The sequence below is a fragment of the Triturus cristatus genome, chromosome 3_2 (assembly GCF_964204655.1).
Source record: "Triturus cristatus chromosome 3_2, aTriCri1.1, whole genome shotgun sequence".
Lineage (NCBI taxonomy): Eukaryota > Metazoa > Chordata > Amphibia > Caudata > Salamandridae > Triturus > Triturus cristatus.
Window position 1 is genome coordinate 903,730,546 of NC_140584.1, and position 12,097 is coordinate 903,742,642.

The 12,097-nt window shown below is 50.5% G+C and overlaps 1 protein-coding gene across 1 annotated transcript in view; it reads left to right on the forward strand.

Moving 5' to 3' along the window:
* LOC146858424 (multidrug and toxin extrusion protein 1-like) overlaps positions 1 to 12,097 on the forward strand; it is a 332,280-nt gene that overhangs the window by 212,853 nt on the left and 107,330 nt on the right. The window contains exon 15 of the mRNA XM_085646918.1: positions 585 to 717. Within this exon, the coding sequence (XP_085503044.1) occupies positions 585 to 717 (133 nt within the window). The remainder of the gene's footprint in view (positions 1 to 584; positions 718 to 12,097) is intronic.

The following is a 12,097-nucleotide window of genomic DNA, read 5'->3' on the forward strand; positions in this document are numbered from 1 at the left end:
AGCAGTTTTCCTAATTGAATGTTTCCTTCCTAAACTCCCCTTCTTGTAGGGTCCCTAGAAAGTACCACTTTGTGCAGATGATGAGCAGGCAGTCATTTCTCATCTCCTCCTCTGCAGTACCGACCTTCTTTTAGGGGCATAAAGTCAAGCCAGGAAGGAAATTCTGAGCTATGTCCATGTTCTTCTCTTCTATGTGTACGCCCCACTGTTTATCCTGCCTACAGCGGAGCCTTCATGATGTGCCCGTATTAATGTTTTCATCCATTAATCCGTTGTGCCCTCAAAATATGCCTATAATAGTGCTCTTGAATTGATCACATACTTTCTTTCATTAATATTCCAAATTATCGTCTTCTGAATTACAATTTGTTTCCATCTTAAACTGCCTATGTCAATGACCTCTTCAGTTTTACACACATCCCAGAGGGCCTGCTATGCCACCACCCATGAGGTCCTAGTTGGATTCTGCAAGCTCCATCCTATTCTTATCCATTCATTGTACAGGATCTGAGCTGGAATCTATAACTACATGATTGCAGTTATTATAAACATGACTTACTGATTGTGTTGTATGTTTGCTACAGTGTGCTGCCAACGGAGTACTAAGAGGGACTGGAAAGCAACTCGTGGGTGCCGTGGTGTTTGCGGTGGGATATTATCTCATCGGGCTCCCAGTAGGAGCTGCTCTCATGTTCTCCGCAAAGCTGGGCATAGTAGGTAAGACTTCTTTGGAGAGATCACATTTGATTTATTTTCGTATTGTAGTAAGGGAACCTGCAGATTAGATGAGAACTAGATTTATGGTTTATATTGCTTTTAACCGTGTCCATTCCTTAAGAGAGTTGTTTCCCTAGTCCTGGTGTCTCAGCCAACAGCACTAAGCATGCTGAGACTTCCAAGCTCAAACCTCAACATAAAACTGCAAGTTTGTAACATGCCCAATGGCCCGGTTGTTTTGTAAACTGTAAAGTTTTGCAAAAACTATGACAAAACGAAACAAGAATTGCCAAAAGGCTAGCAGCCAATGCCATACCTATTTGCTTTGCTAATGCTTGTTAAATTCAGTTGGGTATTGGCACACATGAAATGACACAACAATTGTTCATGTGAGTAATTCTACTCATGGGGCCAACGATAGAAGTTGCATTGCTTGGCTGTCCTATGAACTTGTGCACACCCACAAACAACTTTGATATTCAGAAAACACTTTCTGATCCCTTCAAAGTCAAGAAAATATCAGAAATGTACTCCTGACAATGGCAGGTGTACATGGTTTTCTAGAGTAGGAAGAGGGTTGGAACATTCCCACAATTAGTGCAAGTGAAGGGAATGAGAGATGTCATAGGGAAAGTTACACGAATACTTAGGGACAGGTTTATGACGTCTGGCGCATCTCTGCTAATCAGCAGAGATGCGCCAGAAGAGTTGCGACGCATCTGCCCACCCGTGCGCCACCATTGATGCGCTGCATTTACAATGCGGCACACCGTGGCACTCGGATGGGCAGATGCGTGAGGCATCTCCTGTTGGAAAGGCGGCGCATTGCTGGAGTTGCGTCGCAAGCGCGACGCAACTCCAGCGAGGCTCGGGGGTGCCCTATCATTACAATGTTGCGTCATTCCTTACGCCTGCTTCAGGCAGGCGCAGGGTTTTGACGCAGCATGGGCTCAAAAGTGACTGAGTGAAATCTTCTGATTTCACTGATTTCACTCAGCCACTTTTAGGAGGCGTTCCTGCGACGGAACGTCCCCCCCCCTGCACAGGTACGCCTACTGCTGGCGCAGGGCTTTACAACGTGACGCATCTCCCAGATGCGTCACGTTGTAAATACCCCACTGCATGGCACAGGATTTGCGCCGCCGCTGAGTCACAAAAGTGACGCAACGGCGGCGTAAATGAGGCGCAAGGGGCTCATAAATCTGCCCCATAGTAATCAAGAGAAGAAGCTGAATTACATAAGAAACATGGGAAAACTCAGGACAGAGGATGCCAGGAATGGGCAGTCACAAAGACTGCATTTTGTAAGGAGTTGCAAGTCTTACAGGTATCATATATATGGTATAATAAGGTAATAATGTAAAAGGCACTGTACATTTTTGAACTGCACAGTTTAATTTGTCATATTTCGATTTTAGGTAGAGAGAGAGTAAATGCTTTATCCAAAATCACATAATTCTCACTGAAGTGCCAAAGCCGGAATTCTGTCCAAGGTTTCCAAGTTTAAAGTCAGCAGCTTTGCCACTAGACCAGATCTACTGAATTGAGAAGCATCAGTCACCTCTGTCTGTTTTTTATGTGTAGGATTGCATGTTGAATTTTTTTCTTGCAGATGTTTTAGGGCAGTGACTTTAGCTTGCGAGTTATTTATTTAATTAGCAGTTCTATATAGGTCCGACAATCCCCCAGAGCCAGAGTATTCTAGGGAGAACAGTAACATTGTAGAAGACAGAAATTTCTAATCAAACTAATACACAATCTAAGCAGAAGAAAATAAGAATGAATCCATATCGACTACCATTATGAAAGTAGAATGAAGCATAGGGGAAAAGGTTTGCAAAACTTTAGCGCTGCAAAACAGAGCAACCAAGTTACTGTGCTGTGGCGCCCTGGGGCGAAAGCAGTGCAAAGCCATATTTACTAACAAGCATTGAAAAGCCAATAGGCCTTGCCTACGAGAGTTATTTACTTTGACAATGATTTGCAACCATATTGTACAGCAGTGTGGCTGTACCCCGACAAGTAGGGTAGTGGGAGAAGTTAATGAGGAAGGAACCCCGAGGGGCAAGAAGTGCACAAGCTAGATAGCTGAAAAACACACATACACTCAAGAGTTGCTTAAACTAACAAAACATAGTGCCTTAAAAAGTAGGCAGTGGAAGGACACAGTAATGCATCCATGCTCCAAGTGAGGGATAAACACAAGAAGAGGAAGGAAGGCCCTTGGAAGCTCCAAAAAAAGAAGTAAGCAAATGAGAGTGACGATTCAGCCAACCAATCGTAATGGCCTCTAAGCTCACTGTAAAATTACAAAAGGTAATTCAAAAGACAGCCAAGCACTGTCTCAGAGGAGACCTCAAAAAATTGCTGTTGCTTTCTTTCCCTGTGCTGGCACTACACACATTTTATTGCATGATTATTAACAAGCTTTGAAATCAACCAAACAAATATAAAACAAACAACTTAATGCCTGCCTAAAGTGAATAAACAGACTCATAATAAAATCCTATGAAATGTCTATGTGCTAATATATAAAACAGTATAAAACATATGTTTAAATAAAAACGGCATTATTATTTTCTAATAAACCCAGTGGCGGCTGGTGAAGTTTGAGAGTGGTGAGGCTGGGCTTGGCTGGGGTGGGGTGTTATTGGTAGTTAGTTAGGGGGGAATAGCGGATTGGGTCAGGGGTTCATGTTAGGGGTACATCGTTTTTTGTAAAGTCAGTCGTCATTTCCTCACCTCATTCTGTTGCAATGCCACGGTGCTGGCCTGGACTTACAATGCCTGAAAAATGACGTCTCTAGGTAAGGATGCACATACTTTCATTACCTCCCTCTTTCTGAGGCCTCTCTCAACCATGCCAGAAGATTCTGTTTCCTTGCACTTCCATGTTACTCTGCAAACCACCCAGAATGCCAACCCATCCAGGCTGAAGACAGGCTGGAGCCTGCATGCACACCTCTATTAGTCACACTTCAGCATCTTTAACAGAAAAATAACTAGCATCATAATGAAAATTGTCCCTTTTGCTCCTCTTTATTGTGTTTTTGCAGTTGCTCCAGAACAGGACTGCCCAACGGAGATGCAAGATGGCTAAATAAAATATATGTCAGATTATTAGGATAATCACTGGTGATATGGATAAGTTTCATTTAGATTAATTGCATGCACATTTATTTTATGAGGATATCCTAAAATGCTGGCAGGGGTCTGGCCCTCCATTGCCTCTGTTGGGACATGCCTGATCGAGGACAAGTATTGCAGAGAGACAGTGAATACCTAATTAACTAATTGTGGATCCGTACTGTGAAGGCCACTCACACTATCTTTTCCTCATTCCTGCACTCTCTTTGAGGATGAGACACAGCGGCCCAAAACTGCTCCCAACAGTTCAGCTATGCCTTCAAGTCCACCAAAACAGACCCGATCCCAGGCCTAGCGTGTCCGTCTGGGTAGTGCTTACAAACCGTTGCTCCAGTCTGTGTTCATCCTCGATGCAGAAATTTGAATTGTCCCGAAGCTGCTGCCAAGCCGGCCAACTTGAAGTGATTAATGGATAGCGAGGCTGTTAGATTTGGGAGTCTCTGGTTGGCACAGGTAGGTACTTGTGACAAGCATGGACCCTCTCCTCTAGTCAGGGTAAGGGGGTACACTCCTAAAATAACCCCTGCTCACCCTCTAGGTAGCTTGGCGCGAGCAGACAAGGCTTATCTCAGAGCGTTATAGGTTAAGCATTTGTGAACATATACAGTGACTCAGTGACAACACCACAAATGGACACCACGCTAGATTTATATAAAAAATAGTGATCTTTTATATAAAGACTTAGCACAAGACCAAATAACGACAAAAAGGACATACACAGTTCAAGAATATGATTTCAGAAAGAGTTCGTAGGTTAGCGGCAAAATCATTCACCTTAGCGTCAGTTTTAACCCACAGTACTTGGGAATGCGATAAAAGTTCTTAGCGGCGCTCCAGCGTTGAAAATCATGGCGTAGCTTATACGGTAGAAATTTCCTCGCTAAGGCACGATGCGACAAAATTTGTCCCGCTAACGAGCGGGGCGACAATTTTACCAGCGGGTATCTTGGTTGGGCCTGCGACGATTTTCGCAGCGATCCAATTCCTCATGCTAACAAGCGGTGTGACGATTTTGACTTGTTCTGCGACGATTCCACACAGCAGCGGCAGGCTCTGCGACGAAGTTCGCAGCGATAGAATTCTTCCCGCTAACAGGCGGAGCGGGGATCTTGGCTGGATGTGCGGCAATGTTCGCAGCGATCAAATTCGGCCCGCTAACGAGCGGGGCGACGATTTTTCCAGCGCTGATCTGGCTCAGCGGCAGCAGGCTCTGCGACGATGTTCGCAGCAATCGAATTCTGCCCGCTAACAGGCGGAGCGGAGATCGGGGCTGGTAGCGATCAATTTCGGCCCGCTAACGAGCGGGCGACGATTTTCCCAGCGCTGATCGGGCTCAGCGGCAGCAGACTCTGCGACGATTTCCTCAGCGATAAAATTCTGCACGCTAACGAGCCGTGCGACTGGAATTTTCTCGCTATGCCGGCTGTGTGTGAAAAAGTGGAGCTCTTTGATTTCTTTCTTCTTGGCCAGCTTCCCAACAGCAGGCACAACTTCCAGAGGCCCCACAACTGGTTCCAGCACTCTAGGAAGGCAGAACTCACACAGCAGAGTTCAGGGGGAAGCTGGGGGTAAAGTCCTTTTGTTCCTGGGACTTCTTAACAGGAGGCCAGCTCTACTCAGGCCCTTGGAGATTATTTTAAGCACAAGTTGAAATAAAGTATTTTGTAGTCTTTCTCCTCTCCTTCAGCAGCAAGACAACCACTGCAGGCCAATCCCCCAGGTCAGGGACAGTACTCCTCCTTACAGCTTTCCCAGTTCCTTCTACTCAGGCAGAGGTTCTTCTTGTGAAGCAGGATGTAATTTCTTGGGAGTAGGGTCCCAATACTTATACCCCTAATTCCTTTGTTCCTCTGGGGTAGAGGGACCTTTGCCCAGCCAGAACCAGTTCCTGTGCACTTTGTTGACATGTCTCTGACTTTCTATTCAGGGTGCAGAGACATCAGCCGCTCCACAGGAGGTGGAGCCAGCATTGTGGTGGCAGAGCACAGCCCTATTCAGAGTCCAGGCGCACTCCTCCCACCCATCTGGATGTCAATCTCTCTATTCACCACCAGGCTACCTAGCCCTGCCCCTCTGGAATTCCCCAGCCCTGTCACTCACAGAAACCAGACAGCAGATACACATCATAGCAGAGGCGGGCTGAAATGGTTAGGCAAGCAAATACCAGCTTTCCAAAAGTGGTATTTACAAACACAGAATATTAAAATAAACTTTACTAAAATATGTATTTTATTATTCTGAGTTCAGGCATACTAAACTCGAATTTCTACCATGTTCCCTGGGTCTGTTAGGATCATAGAATGTAGCAATTCTAACAGCCCATTCTGGCCTATGAGAACAGGTAGCCTTGCAATAGTGAAAAACGAAAATGGCTGTAATTCACTATTAGGATATGCCACACACATCAGGGTTTGTCCTACCTTAGGCTTACAATACACCCTGCCCTTGGGCCTACCATAGGGGTGACTCACATGAAGTAAAGGGAAGGTTTAGGGACTGGCAAGTGGGTGCACTTGCCCAGTCAGCATGACAGTACCAGACTGCATGCAGGTTCTGCAATGGCAGACCTTAGACACATTTTACAAGGCTTCTTCTGTGGGTGGCACAACCAGTGCTGCAAGCCCACTAGCAGCATTTGGATTTACAAGCCCTGGGCACTCCTGGTGCACTTTACTGGGGTCTGACAGTAAACCAAATAAGCCAATCATGGAATCCAACCAACATATACATGTTATATAGGGAGCACTTGCACTGTGGCACTGGTTGGCAGTGGCACAGTGCTCTGAGCAGCTAACACCAGCAAAACACATGAGGCACAGCAACAAAAAGTGGAAGGGAGACTCACGCCAAGGTGCCAGGTCTAACAGAGGCTCAACAACAGACTGCGCAAAAGATAAAGGCACAGGGGAAGCAGAGAGCAGCAACCCAGCGAGCCCTGCTGTATATTTGAAAAGAATGCAATCAGCATAACACAGGGCAAATGTGCACACTCTCAATCATGCTTAGCGAGTGATGGGGATTTGCTGAAAAACTGCTGGGTCACCTGCAAGTTATGAGCTGTTTAATATGCCGGTAATACACATTTACCCATCACCCTCCAGGTCGACAAATACATTTATATGGACCTGGTAACCTGGATAATTGTCTTCAACATATGGGCGGCTAGCGACGCCCAGCTTCTAAGTTTCTCTTCCTTTACTTACCACGCCTAGTGGTGATCAACTCACAGGTTTGGGGTCTGTTAGGCACTGTTGTGATTGGAGGGACGCTTCAACAGACACACACACCTCTAGTGTGCACCACTTTGTCTGCTCCTCAGCGCCCGGCTGCCAGTGAACCTACACACACTGGAGCTCAAATGGCACCCACGGTCCTGCAGCGCTGGAAGCAGACACATCGAATCTTCGCAGAGTGTTTTCAAAGGTATTGATGACAAACTGCGCAGACTCAATTTCTCAGCTTCCTGTCTGCATCCTCTATTCCACCTTTTCCCAGCTCGTCTCTGTGACGAGTTGGGAAAGGGTGAGGTGACCATGCTCTCCACACCATGATTAACGTGAAGACCCTGGCGCTACAGGGCTTCAGCCTGAATTGTCCGGGGCTTACTTTACCCCCATGCCATCAGGGGGTGAAGTCTGGTTCTCGGGGCTGTGTCTTTGCCGAGCTGATGACTTCACAGGCCTCAGGGCTGTGAGATCGTCACCCCGTCAAACGCAGTTGACTTTGGACGTCAATCGCAATGTGTCACTCATGACTCATCAGAGTAACAAACAAATAAGAAGGTGAGTGACACTGTTCAGCAGCACAGCCCCCAAGCAAGAAACATGTGTGTATGATTTGTTTTTTTTAAAAGAAGCACATTTAAACACTGCTTTTATTTTGTCAATGGTATGCCCTGGGGGTAAAAGTAAAGGGGGCGGAGCCCCGATGCCTTTATTATTATTATTTATTATTATTTGTATTTATATGGCGCACGAATCATCCCCAAAGGTATCTCTTGGCACCTTGGGAAGCAGGCGTCCAAGAACAAAGCAACTCAGTTGAATAGCCAGGTTTTTAGGTGCTTCTTAAAAATGGTTAAATTGGAGCAAGAGCGCAGATCTAGGGGCAGCATATTCCAGTAATTAGGTGCCAGATAGGAGAAAGCACGGCCCTCCATCTTAGCTTTTTTGATTCTCGGCATTTGGAGAAGCTTTTGGCTGCCGGATCTTAGCAGTCGTGCCGGAGTGTACCATACCAGCTTCTTTGTGAGATATAAAGGTCCTTGTCCGAAGAGTGCCTTAAAAACTAGGCACAAAAGTTTAAAAAGAGCCCTCTTTCTTATCGGCAGCCAATGCAGCTCTCTCAATAGCAGTAAAGATGGAGTAAGTGTAGGCTTATTTAAGGCTAGACGAGCAGCCATGTTTTGCACGACTTGTAACCTAGAAAGAAAGTCCTCCCTCACCCCTACTAGCAGAGCATTCCCATAGTCCAGTCTACTGACTAGCAGTGACTGGATCAGAACCCTTCTAGCAGAAAGAGGAACCCACGGGAAGACCTTCTTCAGGGTGCGAATCAGGCCGAAGCATTTGCCTGATAGGATTTTAACATGTTCTTCCATGGATAAATTGTTATCCGTTGCAATGCCCACATTTTTTAGGGGAGGGGGGTAATCCTAGTTCTTCCGGCCACCACTCATCAATCCACAATTCCTTCGCTTTACCAAACAGTAGGATCTCCGTCTTGTTGGAATTAAGTTGGAGGAAGTTGTTTTTCATCCATGTGGATATTTTAATCATACAGCTCTTAAATCAATCAATCAATCAATCAAGGCATTTATACAGCGCACTACTCACCCGGAGGGTCTCAAGGCGCTTGGGGGGGGGGGGGGGGGTGGGGTGCCGCTACTGCTCGAACAGCCAGGTCTTGAGCTTCTTCCTGAAGGAGAGGTGGTCTTGGGTCAGACGAAGGTCGGGAGGGAGGGTGTTCCAGGTCTTGGCGGCCAGGTAGGAGAAGGACCTTCCTCCAGTTGTTGCTCTTCGGATGCGGGGGACGGCGGCGAGGGCGTGGTTGGTCGATCGGAGGTGGCGTTTGGGAGCGTAGAAGTTGAGGCGGTTGTTGAGGTAGCTCGGGCCTTGGTCGTGTAGGGCTTTGTGTGCGTGGGTGAGGAGACGGAAGGTGATTCTCTTGTTGACGGGGAGCCAGTGCAGGTCTCTCAGATGTCCGGAGATGTGGCTGCGTCGGGGGATGTCGAGGATGAGTCTGGCTGAGGCGTTCTGGATCCGCTGGAGTCTCTTCTGGAGCTTGGCGGTGGTTCCGGCGTAGAGGGCGTTGCCGTAGTCCAGTCGGCTGGTGACGAGTGCCTGGGTGACCGTCTTCCTGGTCTCGGTGGGGATCCACCGGAAGATCTTCCGTAGCATGCGCAGGATGTTGAAACAGGACGCGGAGACGGCGTTGACTTGTCTGGTCATGGAGAGGGAGGAGTCCAGGATGAAGCCCAGGTTGCGTGCGTGGTCTGTCGGTTTCGGTGCAGTGCCCAGGGCGGGGGGCCACCAGGAGTCGTCCCAGGCGGAGGGCGAGGAGCCCAGGATGAGGACTTCCGTCTTGTCTGAGTTCAGTTTCAGGTGGCTGGTCGTCATCCACTCGGCTACGTCTTTCATCCCTTCGTGGAGGTTGGTTCTGGCGGCGGCGGGGTCGTTGGTCAGGGAGAGGATCAGCTGGGTGTCGTCGGCGTGGGAGATGATGTTGAGGTTGTGTTGGCGTGCGATGGCCGCAAGGGGGCTCATGTAGACGTTGAAGAGGGTGGGGCTGAGCGAGGAGCCCTGGGGGACGCCGCAGATGACTTCCGTGGCTGCAGATCTGAACGGTGGTAGGCGGACTCTCTGTGTCCTTCCAGCGAGGAAGGAGATGATCCACTCCAGTGCCTTCTCCTGGATTCCGATGTTGCTGAGGCGCTGCACTAGGGTGCGGTGGCAAACAGTGTCGAACGCTGCGGAGAGGTCTAGGAGGATGAGGGCCGCTGTTTCACCGTTGTCCAGCAGGGCTCGGATGTCATCGGTGGTAGCGATGAGGGCGGTCTTGGTGCTGTGGTTGGCTCGGAAGCCGGACTGTGATGGGTCGAGGGATCCATTCGTCTCGAGGAAGGCGGCCAGCTGCTTGTTGACGGTCTTCTCGATGACTTTGGCTGGAAATGGGAGGAGCGAGATGGGGCGGTAATTCTTGAGTTCGGTGGGGTCCGCTGTTGGTTTCTTTAGTAGAGCGCTGAGTTCGGCGTGCTTCCAGCTCTCAGGGAAGGTGGCGGTGTCGAAGGAGGTGTTGATGATGTCCCGCAGGTGGGGTGCGATGACAGCGTCGGCCTTGTTGAAGACGTGGTGGGGGCAGGGGTCGGTCGGAGATCCGGAGTGGATAGAGTTCATCGTGCAGATGGTGTCTTCTGTGTTGATCTGGGTCCAGGCGCTGAGGGTGGTGGTGGGGGGCGTTGGTGCGGTCATGGGGAGCGTTGTTTGTGGGCTGAAGCTGTTGTGTATGTCAGCGATCTTGTTGTGGAAGTAGGAGGCGAGGGAGTTGCAGAGGTCTTGTGACGGGGTGATGTCGTTGTTTCCGGCGTTGGGGTTGGAGAGCTCTTTCACGATGTTGAAGAGTTCCTTGCAGTTGTGCGCGTTGTTGTCCAGCCGGTCCTTGAATGCTGTTTTCTTGGTGGCGTGGATCAGTTGATGGTGCTTCCGGGTGGCGAGCTTGAGGGTGGTCATGTTGTCCGGTGTTGGCTCCCTTCTCCAGGCTTTCTCTAGGGCTCGGCAGTTCTTCTTGGAGCTCTTGAGTCCGTCGGTGAACCATGGGGCCTTCTTGCTGCCGGGTCTGCTAGGCGGGGTCTTCAATGGGGCGAGGTCGTCTGCACAGTTGCTGATCCACTTCGTGAGGTTGTCGGCGGCCTGGCTGGGGTTCGCTGAGCTGGCGGGAGGGTGCTGGCTCAGGGAAGCGGCGAGCTGGTCTGCTGTGATCTTGTTCCAGTTTCTTCGGGCAGCCTGTTGCTGGTGGTGGTGGATCGTGGATCTTCTGAAGGTGAAGTGGACGCAGCTGTGGTCCGTCCAGTGGAGTCCGGTGGCGTGGCTGAAGCCGATGTCCTTGCTGGAAGAGAAGACAGCATCGAGTGTGTGTCCGGCGAGGTGAGTGGGGGTGGTCACCAGCTGCTTGAGTCCGAGGTTGGCGAGGTTGTCGAGCAGGGTGGTGGTGTTGCGGTCGTTGTTGTTCTCCAGGTGGAAGTTGATGTCCCCCAGGAGGATGTAGTCAGCGGAGGGGAGGGCGTGCGTGCTGATGAAGTCGGCGATGTCTTCGCTGAATTGTGTGCGTGGACCCGGGGGTCGGTAGATGAGGGTGCCTCTGAGGGTGGTCTTGGGGTCCGTGTGGATCTGGAAGTGCAGGTGTTCGGCGGTTGTCAGGGTGTCGTCGGTGTTGGTTGTGATGCGGATGGTGTCCCTGTAGATGATAGCGATCCCTCCTCCCGTCTGGTTGTCGCGGTCTCTTCGGGTGATCTTGTAGCCCTCTGGGATGGCGATGGCGATGTCGGGCGCTGAGGAGTCGTTCATCCAGGTTTCCGTGAGGAAGGCGACGTCCGGAGCTGTGGTGTCGAGGAGGTTCCAGAGCTCGATGGCGTGTCTGTGGACGGAGCGGGTGTTGAGTAGGATGCACTTGAGGTGGTTGCTGCTGGTGTTCGGCTTGGCGGGTGCTGGTGCGGGGCTGGACCGGATGCAGGTGAACTTGCAGGCGAGGCAGCTGAAGGGTCCGTGGGTTCGTCTCGGGGTGGCTCGGTAGCATCCCGGGATTCGGCCGGTGTTGAGTGCGTTGAGGGTGGCGGCGTCGTACGTCCGGCGGGTGGGCTGGGGTCTGCGGGGGCCAGGGGTGCTGGCACTGGGCGCGGACGGGCGCAGACGGGCTTACCTTTGGCGCACCTTCGGCGCGCAATCGGCGCTCCCGCTGCGCGCGTCCGCTGCGCGGTCGCTCTGGGGGCGTCATAAGTAAGGAGCCGGGAGGGAGGGTCAGCTGGGTGGCGGGAGCAGGGCGGCGAATGGGAGGACACGTGGGCGTGGCCGCCGTGGGCAGCGGCGGGAAAACGGAACAGCTGGGCAGCGGCGTGCGGGCTGAAGCAGGCAGGCAGGAGGCGGCGGAGTCAGCAGGGCAGCGAGCAGCGAGCAGGCAGAGGTGGCAGGAGGGAGAGGAGCGACGGAGCTCAGAAGCTGAGCGGTCACACTCTGAGGGT